This window comes from Mus caroli, unplaced genomic scaffold, assembly GCF_978045245.1.
Source record: "Mus caroli unplaced genomic scaffold, Mus_caroli_1 scaffold_11, whole genome shotgun sequence".
In the NCBI taxonomy this organism is placed as follows: domain Eukaryota; kingdom Metazoa; phylum Chordata; class Mammalia; order Rodentia; family Muridae; genus Mus; species Mus caroli.
In genome coordinates, this window is record NW_028227266.1 from 65,103,418 (window position 1) to 65,121,361 (window position 17,944).

A 17,944-nucleotide genomic window follows, 5' to 3' on the forward strand; every position below is an offset into this window, starting at 1 on the left:
AATTGAATATTATTTTATACTACCATTTATAGTTTGGAGAAGTTTATTTTAATAGCTACTTAATTTCAAAGAGATTCTCAACTGTCTGTCTTTTCTTTTTTTTTAGAAGCCCAGCAACGTCTTCTTTTGGTTACAGTTTTTGCCCTCAGCGTTCATTATCAGCCAGTTGATGTTTCTTTGGCAATTTCCACTGGTCTGCTGAATGTATTGTCACAGTTATGTGGAACAGACACCATGTTAGGACAGCCCCTGCAATTGTTGCCAAAGACTGGTGTTTCTCAGCTTAGCACAGCTTTGAAAGTGGCCAGTACAAGGTTGCTCCAGATTCTGGCCATCACTACTGGGTAAATATTGCAAAGGTTTTGATAGAATGAGGTGGGGCCTTTTTTTTTTTTCTACAGTGTTTGTCTCTTCTTATATTCTCATTCTTTATTTTTCCTTTTATTTCACATAGAACTTATGCTGATAAACTGAGCCCCAAAGTAGTTCAGTCCTTGTTGGATCTACTCTGTAGTCAACTGAAGAATTTATTGTCTCAAACTGGTGTGCTATTTATGGCCTCTTTTGGAGAAGGAGAAGAGGGTGAAGAAGAAGAAAAAAAAGTTGACTCCAGTGGGGAAGCTGAGAAGAGAGATTTCAGAGGTAGTATAAGTTCTTTTTGTTTGCTCATTATGTGCAAGTACTTGACTGTCCATAGTGTCCATATGGTAAGACCATTAGCTTCTTTCTGTTGTGATACGAAAGGATTCTTGATTGTTTGCAACCCCTTTCTCTATTCATACATATGGTTTAGATGAGCTTCTGACTGAGCCGCTGTGCTCTGTTTACTCTGGTGCTGCTTAGAGCTACTGCTCCTTCTCAAGGTTTGAGAACTGGGTTTGGCAACTGGGAACTGGATTATAATCAGAAGAACTGAACTAACAGAATTCCTCCTTACACTTGGCCAATATAATGTTTAGTTACTGATACCTCATTTATTATATAGTGAACATGGTTTTATAGTTTTGTTTCTAGTTGCAGTAAAATATCTTGACAAAAGCAACTTAGAGGAGAAAGGTTTTATTTGGTTCACCATTCCAGGTTCAGTCTATGAGATCTGAGAAGTCACAGCAACAGGAACTTCAAGAACAGAGAGCACTGCCTTCCACTTTTGTCAGGGCATCTTATCATAGCCATAAGAAATGAAACTAAGGCAGTTTCCACTAGAATTTATATCTGAAGCAGTAGAACTACTGCCTTTGTCTTCAATGTAATTATGAGACTAAAAGTCTAAAACTGGTCATTATTTCAAAAGGATTGTGAGTTACCATGTCTCATTCTCCCAATGCCCTTTAAAAGTCCCTTCTGGGTTAGAAGGGTAGATAGAAGAGACTAAGCTATCTCACCATTCTTTGTTCCAGTTCTGTCATCTGTAAAATAAAGGTAATTTACAGAGCCAACTTTGTGAAGATTGTTTTGAGGACTAAATAACTTGATATATGTAAGCCCAGAACATTATCTGGCACATAATAAAAATTTAGTGATTGTTAATATTTAAGATTCTAATAGATAATATTTGTAATTAAATGATACTTATGCCATATTAATATTGCTGAGTTTTGTGGGGGAAAATAGAATATACCGAACAGATGCAAAATGATAAAGCATTGTCTTTGTTGTCATTGACATAGGGTCATGGTAGAGGCAAAGTTGTGAGCAGATACGGCACAGTACAAGAAACTCAGAAGAATTATCTGACTCACAGATAATGATGAATTATGTCACACTGTAGAAGTATGGTTCTGATTAAGAGCTAGCTTTGTAGTTTCCTAGCCTAAGCCAGTGGTATGTTTTGTTTTGTTTTGTTTTGTTTTCCCCTTCATTGTGTATAGAGTAATCTTTATTCAGAGAGCTTAGGCAGACTACAAAATGGTTAATAAAAACAAAGTGTCCCTGCCTCTTTCTTCTGAGATCTACTAGGATATAAAGAACTATTAAGGTACCGGGTTCTCACCAGTTTGTGCTCCTGCACACACAGACAACAGGCAATGTTTCTAGAATTCTATAATACTTTTAAAAAATGCATTTTTAAAAAACAAAACACATGAAAAAAACCCCAGAACTAATTATTAACTCTTATGCATTCCAATATATATCTGCATTTTGGAGAAAATTATCTTTCATTTAATTTTTCTAATAACTATTCTCTATTGCTTTTGGCAATGATATCCTAGTGACAATCCGATTTAAATATATCAGACAGAAAAACAGCTACGCTGGTTTTACCTCTCTTCCTATGAGATGATGCTAAATGCCCCAAGATAATTGTATCCTTAGCTGCATGTGCTGGCAGATTCCTAGAATTCCTACCAGAGAAGTTAGGTCAGAGAAGAACATGAGTTGCAGGCCAGCAGTGTTCCATCTAAGAAAACAACAAAAATAGGGCTCCTTCAATATCTAGTAAAGAAAGACACAGTTTTTCCATAACTGGGTCTTCGCATGTGTGGCAACAGATGAAGCGCATGTCTGTTCCCCTCTAGTTGTCTTAGAGAGAGGGTTCAGTTTGGAAAATGGCTAGGATGGAGACTCACTCTAAAATCATCAATGGCCAGTCATTCAGAATCAGGCTGTGCTTAGGTATGGAGAACCTCTGATCCTTCGAAAATACACAATTAAAAGGAAGGTATGGTCTTTATTTCAAAGTATTGTATCAGCCTGCTTTATATTAGAGGTCTCCAGGCTTTGCCAAAGAGTCCTTGAGTTTATGATCCTCCTGCCTCTTTTTCTCCCGAGTGCCAGGAATACAGATCTGCACCTCCACATGGCTCTAATTTATTCTAGAACTACTTGCTGGAGACATTCTGTAAAAGATAAAAGAAGGCTTCTTCCTAGAAGAGGAACCTACTCTTGACAAGGTGTACAGGGGCGAGTTAGAGTGAAAGACAGAGGCATAGACGAGAGACTGATGATACCTCTGTGTTCTTTGGACTAATATTATAAAAAATGTTTTGTATTAAATAATGAGACAAGGTACTGTTTGGAGGAGATGTAGCGTAGTTCTTGGTTTCCTCCCTAGTTGACCGCAGCAGTTTAGTTCTGTCATAGGCTTGTTCACCCATCACAGCAGACAGAAGTTTTCCTGTGCTGCATGCAGCTTCCTGTGAAACTTGATACTGGCTGTCTGCTGTCAGTGAGGCATGTTCTTTTCCGGAGGTCTCCTCTCTTTCACAAGAGTTTTCGCTCCTATCCTTAACTAGCATTCCAGAATCTCTCTGGAAGCAGCACTGTGGATTCTTGTATCCAGATTGTTGCAGATGTTCATGTGTTCTTCCTTAGGACTGGCATTCTATCTTGTTGCCCTCCTAGCACCTTCTAGTTCTCCTCTGCATGGAATGGTCCCAGGATAAATAAATGTGAAAAGGAATTAAACAAAGAATGTGTGTGTATGTGTGCTCTTCTAGCATGCTCATGCTTCTCATCCATACATAGAAAGATGTTTCATTCGAGGTTCATTTACATTTTTATCTTTTCTCATTTTCTAGTTTTCAAAAATTGGTAGCCTATTGAAAACCTAGACTGGGAATTAGATTTATACTTAATGTAATTAAAATGTAAGCTGAATAAGGTGATGCCTGATGCCTTCCAATTAAATATAAACTTATCTCTTCACTTTTCAGCTGCTCTTAGGAAACAACATGCAGCTGAACTCCATCTAGGGGATTTTTTAGTTTTTCTTCGAAGAGTTGTGTCTTCAAAAGCAATTCAGTCAAAAATGGCTTCCCCCAAATGGACAGAAGTGCTTCTAAACATAGCATCTCAGAAGTGTTCTTCCGGTAGGTCTGCTGCCTTTGTTTAGAGTATTTTTATGTGTTGCATGTATTTTATTAAGGTAATGCTAAAATTTTAACAACACTGGGCACTTGATCTTGATTTCAAGAATTTTGACTTTTGATTTTTTTTTTTTTTTTTGTGTGTGTGTGTGTGCCAGTTTTAAAATGCCAATTTCTGGATAGCAGTTGGTAAGGAATTCATAATGCCAAGTCGTGCTGGAGAAATTAAATTATGATTTACTCTAGAGAATTTAGCCCTGTTTGTTCAGATTATAACATGTACTAAAAATAAGAAGAGATGTGTACAGTATATAATTTACTGAGTCTGACTTCACATTTTAGATTGTCAAGTCAGATCTGAATTTGTATGCCCCCTCTATCCTTATGTGATTTCAGCTGCTTTGATTGTGACTTCTATTGTGTGATGTCTATGACATCTCTGTATAATAATCTTAATACCTTGTTCCAGCCTAAAAGTCTGGTAATCTTCTACAGGTTACTGATAGTATTTTGCTACCCATAGTTTTGATTTAAAAAGTAGATAACAAAAATTAAACCTTGGCCATGTAAGTATACAATTCATGCGTTAAAGCATAGTGACAGTGTTGTATCTTTTCACCCGTTTCCAGAACTTTTTCATCATCTCTGTCTAATGTGTTTGAAACTTGTAGAATTATAATATAGTAGTCTATGGTATGGGTTATTGTGTGTTTATGTTCTCTATATACTTCAACAATGTTTATTAACTGGTATAACTTACTGCTTCCTTTAATAACATGAAGTTCGTATCATGAGTAGTCATTCATTTTCCCCTAATCTATGAAGGTATGTCTATAAGAAGAGTACATACTTAACATCCCAATATTTTGTTTCTACCTTTTCTAACTTAAGAAAAGTACATTGTGAAGGGTACTATGATACACACACACACACACACACACACACACACATACACACACGAGAAAGCTTAAAAAACCCAGAAACCTACCAAGCTTTAAAATGGGCCATGGACTAGAGCAAGGGAATGAAAACTTATGCTTGGGCTTTAGAAGCTCACAGACATTTTAAAAATGCTACTTCTACTGAAGTATGGAGTTTTGGTCAAATTATTAAACTATTTGAGCCTGTCTTGGCTCATTAAACTCAGTTATAATTCAGACCTTGATTTTATGATTAATGTATATGAAATACATACTCGACTTTTGACTCAATGTTGCAGTACATTGAACATGTACATGAAAAAAAAATATATATACACACATACATACATACACACATATATACATACATACATACACTAACAGGCACAGATTGGGTCCAGACTTTATGTGACACTAGGTTAAAATACAGGTTTATTTCTTTTATAAACTGCTTTGTAGTCTTAGAAAAATTTTAAGTTAATTTTAACTCTGGATGCCACTCACCTTGATAACAAAGACTTATCTGCTGTGTCCCCAGGTATTCCTCTAGTTGGTAACTTAAGAACGAGGCTTCTTGCTCTTCACGTCCTTGAGGCTGTGCTACCAGCTTGTGAATCTGGTGTAGAAGATGACCAAATGGCCCAGGTTTGTAATTTTTAGGTTGCTGGAAAACACTTTTTACATCTGTGGTGTGATTCACCCAAAACTGAGAGTTACTAAAGTCTCGAGTTGTAAATTTGCCTAACTTCAATAGTCTCTACTTCTCAGATTGCTTTCTTTATCCTTCATTCTTAAGGAAGAGGAAGAAAATAAGTTGTAAGGTATAAGAAGTAGAGGAGTAGAATATACATGTAAAGTCAAAAGGAAAGGACAATCTACAGTTTCTTAGATTGAGCCTCTAGAGAGAAAAGTGTGTGAAACAGTAAAACTGAAAAATGTCTGTATCTAGAAAAAAGATATAAAACCAGGCCATTTTGTAGTGAGCTGATGATCTTTTAAAAATAAAAGTATTCCACATAGGCCTACCAGACATAACTTTTGGATTTTAGAATAATCAATCTTCATTCCCCATTGAATATTACAGTATGTGATACCTCAAAAACATATGTAACATTTCTCTCTATAAATTTTATCATTCTTTCCCTTCAATACACCAGGTTGTTGAACGCTTATTTTCCCTTCTGTCGGATTGTATGTGGGAGACTCCCATTGCTCAGGCCAAACATGCTATTCAAATAAAGGAAAAAGAACAAGAAATAAAATTGCAGGTAATCTATTCTTCCCTCAAAAGGGGTTTTTGGGCCACAGAAGTAGATACCATAGTGCCCAACTCTGTCTCTGGTTGTAAGATCCTACTATGAGGGGCCTTGCTGTAGAATTTGCTCCACATCCTCTTTGTGTGTTTTATCTCTCTTCTTTCATCCTCACCTCTCAAATCATATGTTTTTTCTATGAGGTCTTCTTGATTGTGCCTCTTGTCCTTGCTACTGTGCTTCTCAAAGAAGTAAACTGTTGCACAACATTCTGCCTCTCTTCTGGGCAAAGTCCGGAACGGAGAGTGCACATTGGTTCCAAGTCTCCTTTCTGGGTACCCAGGCACAGCAAATGTACTGCCAGAGGGAGTCAAAAACTAGGGGTGTGAGGTCTACCTTTCCCCTCAGCAGCTGCATACCAGGCCAAGAACAGAAGGCAGAGTCCGGAGGAGAAGAATCTGGTTTGATTGGGAATGAGGGCTGAGGCTACTAGAAGGGCTCGCAGAGAGAAAGCCTTTCTCTGGAGTTTTACACTCTGCTCTTTAAGGTGAAGGCCTTTTACATGATTGTCCTTAATGAAGCAGCTTTCCAAGGCGATCCTTGCTTGTTCTTATTGCTTTACATGACTGGTGGGTGTGAATGCATACACTTTATTCAGGGTGAACCAGGGATTATATACCTCTTGCAGGAAGTGGAGGTCATTGGCCGAAGGCTCAAGGCTATTTATATACCTCATTAGCATGGAGAAGAACTCCAGGTGTTATACTATTTGACTATGATCTTTAGTCAGGTGTCATGGTTTTGTGTTCCAGAGCAGGTACAGAATCAGGTAGGGAATGGTTTCATTCCTGCTGTTCTCAATTATGAGATTCCTGGGGTTTGAACTCATTTAACTCCAGTAGTGGTCCTACATACCTTACAGTAAACTACACCTCAGCTACTTCGATCTCTTCAGTTTAATTGCTTATCATCCAGCAAGATGCCAGAATTCCATAAAGTATTAGCATTACATTTATAGCTGTTCTTTAGTATCTATAGGAATTGGTTCTAGGACCATCTATGCTTGCCCAGATCAGTTGATGTTCAAGTCTCATATATAAAATGGTATGGTATTTATATATGACTCATGCAATTCTCCTATAAACTTTGAATCATTTCTAGGTTTTCCAATACATCGTACAGTGTAAAATCTTGTAAAGAATTGTGATACCATATTTTTTATTGAATGAGAAGAGTCTATGCATGTACCAATTCAGTTTTTTTTAAAAAAAATATATTTCAAGTCTGTGGTTTGTTGACTGGATATAGAGCCTGGATATAGAGGACCCACTGCTTGCATTTTTGCCCATCTCTTACTCTTGTTCTTTTGTATACCCATCCTTGTGGCCATGAGGTTCCACTCACTTACCTTCCAAACTGGATTCTACTTCATACACATACATTTCTTGCTTAGTTTTTTTGTGATTTCACAGTTTTCCTGATTTTCCTTTAAAATGATCTTTAATTCTTCTAGGTTTTCTATTTAAGTGTTGGGTTATTGTGTGACCGAGTCATAATCCCCATCCTTACCCCCTATCACACCTCTCCCCTTTTCCATATTTAAAGAGACCTTATTTGGCTTTCTATGCCATTGATAACCTAAATTTTATATGCTATCTTCCATTAACTCACCACTTGAATGATAAACTTACAGACAACTTATACTTACTGTGTTAAACATAACGTCCTTAGCTCCATCACTTTCTGTTCCTTCACCCCCTTCTAGTTTTTGATGAAGAGAAAAACCTTGGAATTACCACCCTGGATTCCTGTCTCCCTATGTAACTGACTGATTAGTCTCCATGTGCCCCAAATGAACAATAAGCTTTTTTTTTTTAAATAGGCACTGTCTTGCACAGTAACTAAAATCTGGTAGATATACAATAGCTGTGAAATAAAAGCAAGGAATATATTAGAGGTCGGTTTACTCCCAAATATTGACCCACCCTCCTTTCTGGTAGAAGCAAGGAGAGTTGGAGGAAGAGGATGAAAATCTCCCCATACAAGAAGTCTCTTTTGATCCAGAGAAGGCTCAGTGTTGCATTGTGGAAAATGGACAGATTTTAACTCACGGCAGTGGAGGAAAAGGATATGGATTAGCATCTACTGGGGTAACTTCTGGGTGCTATCAGTGGAAGGTAAGGAGAATTCTTAGTAGTTGTTTTATTGTTGTTTTGTACTTTTAGTTTTTAAATAAGGTTGTTAATGGGGGAAAGCTCATGAGTTCTTAATGCTAGACAAAGAACCACAGACAACTAAGAAATGCTGAGAACAAGAGAAATAGTCTTCTCCAGGGAAGAGCTCACCAATTGATTATTGGGTATGACCAATAATACCAAACAGCAGCCCTGATAACTTGCATAGAAGTAACATTATACATACCCAATAGGTTGTATTTATATTTAGTTACATATACGCACATGCACGCAACAAAGAAAAAAAGCCATGAATTTAAAAGAGAACAAGAGAAGGTATCATAGCTTGGAGGGGGGAAGTAATGTAATTATAATCTCAAAAAATATTTTAAAAAGATTTTTGGTCGTATTTCTCTGTGTTATTTATTTAAAAAACAAAGCCTTTGGAAAGGTATATGTTTTATGTAAATGATGATGCTCTGTCATGGTACTATAAGTGGAAAATGTAAAGGAGAGACATGAATTCTACTATTTATGTAATACTAGCCTAAAGTTACCTCTTTTTTAAAATGACAGGTTAAAAGCACATAGAATAACGGGGTCACACAGTCACAATTTCCCCCATTAGTAAGAATATACCATCAGATATGTCATAATTTTGCCTGAAAAAGCTTTTAGAGATGCAGCATCAAAGCTTTTCACTAGGTATTGGCTTAAAATTTTGCATGACATGTTCATAGTTTAGGTTCCTAAAAGGAAAGTCTATGATACCAGTCTTGTTAATTAGAAAAACAAGGTAGTAGGCACAGCAAAGTCAGCCTTACCAGTTAAGGAAGATTGCTGTTTGTTTGTTTTTAAATCACTTTAACGAATAGTTTATTGGTAAGGTATCCAGTCAGGCCAACTTACAAGTAGGACTTTCTCTGCTGTATTAACTCCCTTTTTATACTCGATCTACTTCCTTGATTCTTGGCCATTATGCATTACAGTAAAAGTATAACAGAACCCCATGCAACTAAGTGAGACCAAACTATAATATTGACTTAACTTGTGCCATTTAGGTGTGTTGGACTTAACTACTTAAAATTTCATGTGACTTCATTCTTGGTTTTTTTTCCTTCACTTAGTCAGTTTATTCTTTTACATTTCAAATGATATACCCGTTACTTACCCTCCACAACCCTCCCCATCCCACCCCCCTTCTCTCCCCTACCCTTTGCCTCTTATGAGGGTGCTCCTCCACCCACTTACCCATTCCTGTGTCATTGCAGTAGTGTCAATGCATGCCCTACTCTAGGGCATCAAGCCTCCACAGGACTGAGGGCCTCTCTTCCCACTGATATCAGATAAGGCCATCCTCTACTACATGTGTATTTGGGGCCATGGCGCTCTCTCCATGTATACTTAGTCCAGTTAGTTGATACTGTTCTTCCTATGGGGTTGCAATCCCCTTTAGCTCCTTCAGTCCTTCCCCTAGCTCTTCCATTGGGGTCCCAGGATTCAGTCCAATAGTTGGCTATGAGTGTTTCTGTCCGTATTGGTCAGGTTATGTTTGTTTATTTTGTTTTGAGACTCTCTAGCCCTGGCTGGCCTGAATTCAGAGATCTTCCCACCTCTGCTTCTCAAGTGCCGGGATGTGACACCATACATACAGGGTCTCACTGTGCAGTTCAGGAGTTCTGTCTTAGTCTTTCAAAATGCTTCCATGATGGGCATGTACCTTCAGGATAGACTTGCATTAACTTAAAGTCCGGCTTAGGTATTAGTTTAACATAACACAATTCTGATCACTCTAGCGTTGATCTACTTTCATTATGAGCTGCTGTACTTAACATAAAATACAGTCCAATAGAGCATATGTTAGTATACTGTAAGTCAATCATCTATAATTGCTAGGGCATCTCTACTCACGACAGGTGCTACCTTCCCAGTGTGGCCTGTCATTATGAAGCTTTCCCCTCTCCTGTCTCTTTCTATTTTATTCTAAATGATTTAATTGAGTTCCTTGTTTTAGAGGGACTGTCTCAAGTAGTCACTTTTAGAATTTTGTTATCCTTGACTTTATTTTGTCTGTATCTAGACTGTCAAGGTGTTTGTGAGAAAGCCATAAGTAGGAGCCTATCCCTACTGTCTTCTACACCATTGAGTTTGTGGGAAGTTTAGCAATCAGTTTGAGTTTCAGGTGATTACAGCAGCTTTCAGAGCAGTGCCAATTTTCCCCTTTCAGAAGAAGAGCAGTTAGGAACAGTTTTAATATTTGATGCTTTCTCCACACCTCCCTAGACCTTGGGCTTTTGTTTTCTCTGTGCTTTAAGGAACTTAGTGTACCCATTTAGTAATTATAACTTGAATTTTTTTCAGTCTTGAACATTTTAAAAATTTTTAAGTAGATCTGTTGTACAGAAGAGTTGACTGCAAGGAGGACAAACAATTTCCATACAAAAATTTTTTGTAAAGAATTAAACAGAAACTTTAGGAGTTGGTCAGGACAAATTCAACCTCCCCCTCCCCCAAATAAGATTTAAAAACCTACCTGTTGGGGATGGAGAGATGGCTCAGTAGTTAAAGAGCACTGGCTGTTCAGAGGACTGGTTCAATTTCCAGCACCAATATGGCAGCTCATTGCCATTTTAACTCCAGTTTGGGAGAATATGATTCTTCTGACCTTTGTAGGCTCTTGCACACAAAGCAAGGTAATATAATATATTAATAAGGTAAGGTAATATATTCTTCTACAATATAAAACATAATTTCTTTACCCTGATTATATATCCAACAAATAACCTTGGAAATGCCAGTCTTTTGGATCTGTCTGTGTGTCAGGAGAAAGGCCAGGGTTATAGAAGTAAGCTACTGTCCTTTCTGAATAAAGTGTACACAGAGATAGTTGCAAAATCTGTGTGTAAGAAATTGAAGCTTTCTATGAAGAATTTTCTAAAGTATTCTCTCAGCATCATAATTAAATTATAAGCTAAAAAATTTGTTTACTTTAAATGTTACAGGACCAAAGGTTGTTATTTATATTTATAAGGTGAATAAATTTGCCTTATAAAGTATTTATAAACTGATGAAATTATTTCACTATTGTTAATTCTTCTTTGAAAAGAAAGTTAATATGTTCCCATAAATGTGTAAATATTATTTATAAACATATTTATACTCGAAAAACCAAAAAAAAACCAAAACATATTTATAAGTCTCAATGTAGTAATAGCACACAGTTTATTTCAGTATTAATGAGCATTATGAATTGTGTTTTTCTTTTTCTCTTTTTAGTTTTATATTGTGAAGGAAAATAGAGGTAATGAAGGTACATGTGTTGGAGTCTCTCGCTGGCCAGTACATGATTTTAATCACCGCACTACCTCAGACATGTGGCTCTATAGGGCGTATAGTGGTAACCTCTATCACAATGGAGAACAGACTCTGACGCTGTCCAGCTTTACTCAAGGGGATTTTATTACCTGTGTGTTAGACATGGAAGCCAGGACCATTTCCTTTGGGAAAAATGGAGAGGTACTGAAACCTGTTTACAAACATTATTTTTTTTCTTTCCCAAATTTAAATTCCACTCAAGTTATCAAATGCTGGTTATTTAGTGTATAGATTATTTACTTTCCTGTCCCACCCCCCCTTTTTTTTTGATACTTTCTGGTTTTTAAAATTCTTTATCAGTGCCAACCTTACAGAAAAGTGGTAAAGATCAAGTGATATTTTTGTAACAAGCAAACAGTTTAGGATTGTATATTCTATGTAGCATTGCCTTGGATAGAAGATAGTTTATATAAGTATGGCTCTAGTAACTTTTGTTCTATCTCAGAATCTTTTAATTTTAATGTGGCTACATAGTATCAATTTTAAAAGCAACTTTAGTTTCCTTTGCTTCTCTTTTGTCACACTCTAGGAACCCAAATTAGCCTTTGAGGACGTGGATGCAGCAGAGTTGTACCCATGTGTAATGTTCTATAGCAGCAACCCGGGTGAGAAGGTAACAGTCCCAACCTGTGCTTAGGCATAAGGGGTACTGGTTATTTTAAATTAATGTTATGTTAGTCTGCTACAGAGGTCATAAAATAGTAAGGCCGGGCGGTGGTGGCGCACGCCTTTAATCCCAGCACTTGGGAGGCAGAGGCAGGCGGATTTCTGAGTTCGAGGCCAGCCTGGTCTACAAAGTGAGTTCCAGGACAGCCAGGGCTACACAGAGAAACCCTGTCTCGAAAAACCAAAAACAAAAAAAATAAAATAGTAAGATCTCTCTACCATTAAAGGTACTTGGTCCATGGAAGTTATTCTTCTAGAAGGGTAAATAATTTTAGGAATTGTCTTTTATTCCATATTAAGACCCTATAGCTGTATAGCAAACCAACTTGCAAACATTGGCACTGTGAGAGTTAACAGGAACTATATTAGCAGTAATGTGGTTCATTGGTAGTTATGGATATGAGAAGAAATCTAGAAATACTCAGTATAATATGATACCATTAGCTGAACAATGGAAGTTATAGTGGGGAAACTATCTTTGCTCATGTGTGAGACGTCTCAGACCTTGTAGATGCTACAGATTTGAATGTATTAAGGGCATACAGTTTCACTGAAACCTTTTTTTGTTCTCTTTATCTAAAACAGAAGCAGAAATAAGCTTCTCTTTGGTCTCCCTGTGTTAGTGGCTAGTGGTGGTATTTTTTCCCTTTCCTATCTTTTCACTGGAGGATGCAGTGTAACTTAGGTCTGTTGTTAAGAATTTATAGTAGAATTTTATACTAAAAAAATTTTAAGTTAAGTCTTAGTTTTCTTATGATGAATGTATTAGACTTAGACACTAATCTTAAAAGTTACATATATTATATACTTATATATAATATAAATAAATTTATATAAACTTTACATATAATTTATAAAAATCAGTTATATGTATATAATGTATATAATTTAATTATATTTAAGTATTTTATATTTAAAATACATAATTGTTTTAATACATAAATATAATTAATTTATGTAAATTGATTATATAAATTTATAAAATTATATATATATATATATATATATATATATGTATATATATGTATAGTTTTAAGGAATTATCTAAGGTAAGCCAGTCATAAGACAACTTCTTCTTGAACAGTAGTCAGTAAACTACAGGTAAAGTAGAGGCTGCTGAGTGCCTAATATCATCCTTCCCCATGGGTGTTCTTCCACCCTGGTAATATTCTTTGAGGGAAAAAAGTTAACATTAACTATTCACAGTGAACCTGGTACTGTACTAGTAAGTACTTTGTCTACTTTGTCTATATTACTTTATTTTTAAAATAAGTGTAGGAGGTGGGTACTCACATTAGAACCTACTCTGTACTATAAGATATTGCTAGGGTTCAAGTATAGCATCAGGGAAAGAGTGGCTTTGCACTCAAGGTCTTCCAGGTGCTGTGACCACAGGCATGTGGCACCGCACTAGCATCCTTTCCCACTTCTGTGTCCCACTTGTAGTGTATGGTCATAGTGGGATTATCCTAGTTGTATAGGTTTGTACGAATTTTACATTCGTGCCCTTGGAACAATATAAAATAGTTTCAATATTCAATACTATCCTCAAATACAATATTCAAGATTTGAGGATGGTTTTCTTTCAGACATTTATTTGAACTAAATTGAGTTAGCCACACATATCTATCCTTTGAGTGGTTGTAACTGCTTTGGAAATTGTGGGCTATATGATGTTGAGATGGCAGGACATTTTAAAGGGCCATATTGCTAATCACTTTAGTGGGTCTCTGACATTTCCTGCCTATAGAGGTGTCACTTGATATAATATAGTAGTACTAGTTCAGCGTGATTCCATTTGCTAGAACATATATTGACAAATTGTTTAGGAGACCTTCTAATATCACACATATTTCCACCTTCTTTTCTTTTATATAGGTGAAAATTTGTGACATGCAGATGCGTGGCACGCCACGGGATTTACTTCCAGGAGACCCTATTTGTAGTCCAGTAGCAGCAGTGCTAGCTGAAGCCACTATTCAGCTTATCCGTATCCTTCACCGGACAGACCGTTGGACTTACTGTATTAATAAAAAGATGATGGAAAGACTCCATAAAATTAAGATATGTATTAAAGAGTCAGGTCAGAAGCTAAAGAAAAGCCGCTCGGTTCAAAGCCGAGAGGAAAATGAAATGAGAGAGGAGAAAGAGAACAAAGAAGAAGAGAAAGGTAAACATAATAGGCATGGTCTTGCTGACCTCTCAGAACCGCAGCTGAGGACTCTTTGCATAGAGGTGTGGCCCGTGCTAGCAGTAATAGGAGGAGTTGATGCTGGTCTTAGAGTTGGAGGTCGGTGTGTTCACAAGCAAACTGGGCGCCATGCCACGCTGCTGGGAGTGGTCAAAGAAGGCAGCACATCTGCCAAGGTCCAGTGGGATGAAGCAGAAATTACCATCAGGTATGATGTATTGAGTTATGCTTTTAACAGATAAGTATTTGATGGTGAAATGGGCAATTGCTCATGGACAGTGAGTAATAATGTACTGCAGGTTAACTTTTTAAGATGATTTTTATGTGGCTTGATATTACTATTTTGATTTACTAAAATTCGAGTGATTTGTAAACTAAGTTTTTAATTTGTTTGGTAATGAACTGATAAGTTCACTAGGCTTGTTATTTTTTATTTGAGTTCCTGCTTCTTGGTGCAGGGCGGTATGTGTGCCAGAGATCATCCTTGGACTTCTGCATGCTAGATAAAAGATCTATCACTAAACTATGCCCCATCTGTTTCTTGCCTTTTAATCATATCCATTTTATACTTAAACATTTAAAAGCCAGCTGGCTAATCTATTGATGAGATTTAAAGTTCGAGATTTAAAGTTCAGAAAGCCCTGTGGTAGGCACATCTAAGTGACTAATGAATATTCAAAATCTGCCTTTTTTTGTAATTACAATTTTATTTTTTATTTGTACGGATGTTTTGTCTGCATATATATCTGTGCACCCACTGTGTGCCTTATGCCTGCAGAGGCCAGAAGAGGACATTCCATACCCTGGAACTGGAGCTACATACAGACTGTTGTGAGCCAACACATGTGGGCTGAGAACTGAGCCTTGGTCCCCTGAAAGAACATCTAGTGCTCTTAACCACAGAGTCATACTTTAGTCCCATGATGGGGTCCCTCCTCCCTATTTGAGAACAAATGTTGTAGCTTAAACTGACCTGGAACACACTATGCAGCCCAAATAGACCTCAAATTCATGCTCACTTTGTATTAGCCTTCCAAGTGCTGGGAGTACAGTTGTATGCCATCACCCCTAGCCTTACCTTTTAAAACACATATATTCTAGTCTATCAATGCACATCATTTTGAATAGTTATGAGAATTACATTTATTTAACATAAGCAAGATGCTTGAAAGCATTTAAATGTGTGTGTATATATATCTATTTTTTAAATATAAACTTCATTAATTTCATGTATTTAAAGTAACGTTAAATATTTCCATTAATAAAGGATCTCACCTATCTGGGTACATATTTTATCATTTAGAAATAGGGGTTTATTGATAATAATTATTATGTAACTATTGATTATACTACCCAATATAATTCTTATATATTAATATGATATTATCTAAAAAAGAGTGATCCATAGTAGTTAGTGAAAGTAGTACTAATTAGAACTAAATAATTACGATTGACTTTATAGCTGAGACAATGCATGTAAAGTTCATAATTTCAGGTGTTAATGGGCTTCACTTCTCTTCATGATAAGCTGAGAAGCCCAGTTTACAAAATCACATAAAAGTATCCACATTTACTTTATTCTTCCTTTGTTTCAGAGAATGGTCAGCATCTGCTAATATGTATGCAGTATAGTAAAGTATGTAAATTAGCACATGAAAAAGAAAAATGTGGCCAAGGGAAAATAAGACAAGGAAGACAGACAGAGCCAAGAAGTGGGTGATAGCAAAACTTCAGATACTTGTGGGGCTTTTTATTTTTGTAATTAATGTGACTCTTATACTTCAGGAATTTTATGTATATATCAGGGATATGTAATCATATTGTTACTTATAAAGTATTGAGTATCAGTTGAAGACTGCAAAGTAAAATTTTTAATGAGACAGTTTCCTATGAAGGAGGTTATAAAGATCTACTACATATTCAACAAACTAGATTATTACCTAAATTTCCCAAGTAGCTTACATGAAACCACATCTGCCTTACCTCCTATTTTGTACGTAAAGTACATATTCTCTTGCTTAGTGTATCTGTGGTTGCTTTGGTACTACCCTGGCAGGGTTGAGTGATAGCAACAGAACCCACATGCCCCCAAAGCTCTAAGATATTCAGATTTATTATGGGATGTTTGTTCATTCTGCTTTGCAGTGCATAGTGGTAAATACTCTCATTTGAAAGCTCAGGTGCATTTCATTATTGTTGTATTTAGCATCACATCTCTAGTTCCTCATATACCATTTTTTCATTCTGTAATGATGTCAGTTTGTATAAATTATTCTCAACATTGTGTTCATGATGTGTTTTGTTTTGTCTACATTATTTTCTGTACCTTCCTCCCGTCTTTCCCTCACTTGCTTTTTCCTGTGTCATTCTGATCTTTATTAAAGCTTCCCAACTTTTTGGTCGCCTAGTGATACTCCATTATATAACCTGGAACCCTGTGAACCACTGCTGTTTGATGTGGCGCGATTCCGAGGCCTGACAGCTTCTGTGCTGCTGGACCTAACATATCTGACAGGCATTCATGAAGATGTGGGGAAACAGAGCATCAAGCGACATGAAAAGAAACACCGTCATGAGTCTGAGGAAAAGGGGGACATTGAGCAGAAACCTGAGAGTGAATCCATTTTAGATGTGCGAACAGGGTTAATGTCTGATGATGTCAAAAGTCAGGGTACCACAAGCTCCAAATCAGAAAATGAAATAGCTTCATTTTCTTTAGAACCAACACTGCCAGGTGTGGAATCCCAACATCAAATAACAGAAGGAAAGAGAAAAAATCATGAACACATATCCAAAACCCATGACATAGCCCAGTCAGAAATCAGAGCAGTTCAACTTTCCTATCTCTACCTCGGTGCTATGAAGTCACTTAGTGCTCTTCTTGGCTGTAGTAAATATGCTGAGCTCTTGCTGATCCCAAAAGTTCTCGCTGAAAATGGCCACAACTCAGACTGTGCAAGTTCTCCAGTTGTTCACGAGGATGTGGAGATGCGTGCTGCTCTACAGTTCCTGATGCGGCACATGGTGAAGCGAGCAGTCATGCGGTCACCCATAAAGCGAGCATTGGGGTTAGCTGATCTGGAACGGGCTCAAGCTATGATTTACAAACTGGTGGTCCATGGGCTTTTGGAAGACCAGTTTGGGGGCAAAATTAAGCAAGGTATGTTATCTGATGAAATTATACTCATAACTGTCAAAAGTAATATAATTCTATAGTGATTTGTTAAAAATATGGTTTTTTTGGTCAAAGAAATTTGCACATTGATTTTCCTTTGTAAGAAGAATGGTTATTTTTTTGTTACTTATACCTTGATAATCATTGTCTATCTGTAATTTTCTATTTTAAATCTACATAAACATTAGAATTCGTTAACTTTTAGAAAGCTGAAATTAAAATAGGTCTGGTAGTGCACACTTTTAATTCCAGCACTAAGGAGACAGAGGCAGGGAGATCTCTGTGGGCTTAAGGTCAGCTTGATCTACTTAATGAGTTCCAGGACTGCTAAAGTTAAATAGTGAGAACTTCTTAGAAAAAAGAAAAAAGAAAAGAAATAAA

General features: G+C 36.7%; 1 protein-coding gene across 5 annotated transcripts in view; it reads left to right on the forward strand.

Annotated features, from left to right (window-relative positions):
• Herc1 (HECT and RLD domain containing E3 ubiquitin protein ligase family member 1) overlaps positions 1-17,944 on the forward strand; it is a 163,310-nt gene that overhangs the window by 88,532 nt on the left and 56,834 nt on the right. For 3 of the 5 annotated variants that reach the window (XM_029481103.2, XM_029481107.2, XM_029481105.2), the window contains exons 29-38: positions 107-344; positions 455-642; positions 3,657-3,812; positions 5,268-5,374; positions 5,887-5,997; positions 7,983-8,159; positions 11,433-11,672; positions 12,061-12,144; positions 14,076-14,596; positions 16,773-17,548. In XM_029481103.2, the coding sequence (XP_029336963.1) occupies positions 107-344; positions 455-642; positions 3,657-3,812; positions 5,268-5,374; positions 5,887-5,997; positions 7,983-8,159; positions 11,433-11,672; positions 12,061-12,144; positions 14,076-14,596; positions 16,773-17,548 (2,598 nt within the window). The remainder of the gene's footprint in view (positions 1-106; positions 345-454; positions 643-3,656; positions 3,813-5,267; positions 5,375-5,886; positions 5,998-7,982; positions 8,160-11,432; positions 11,673-12,060; positions 12,145-14,075; positions 14,597-16,772; positions 17,549-17,944) is intronic. The other 2 variants (XM_029481106.2, XM_029481104.2) reach the window with 2 other exon arrangements.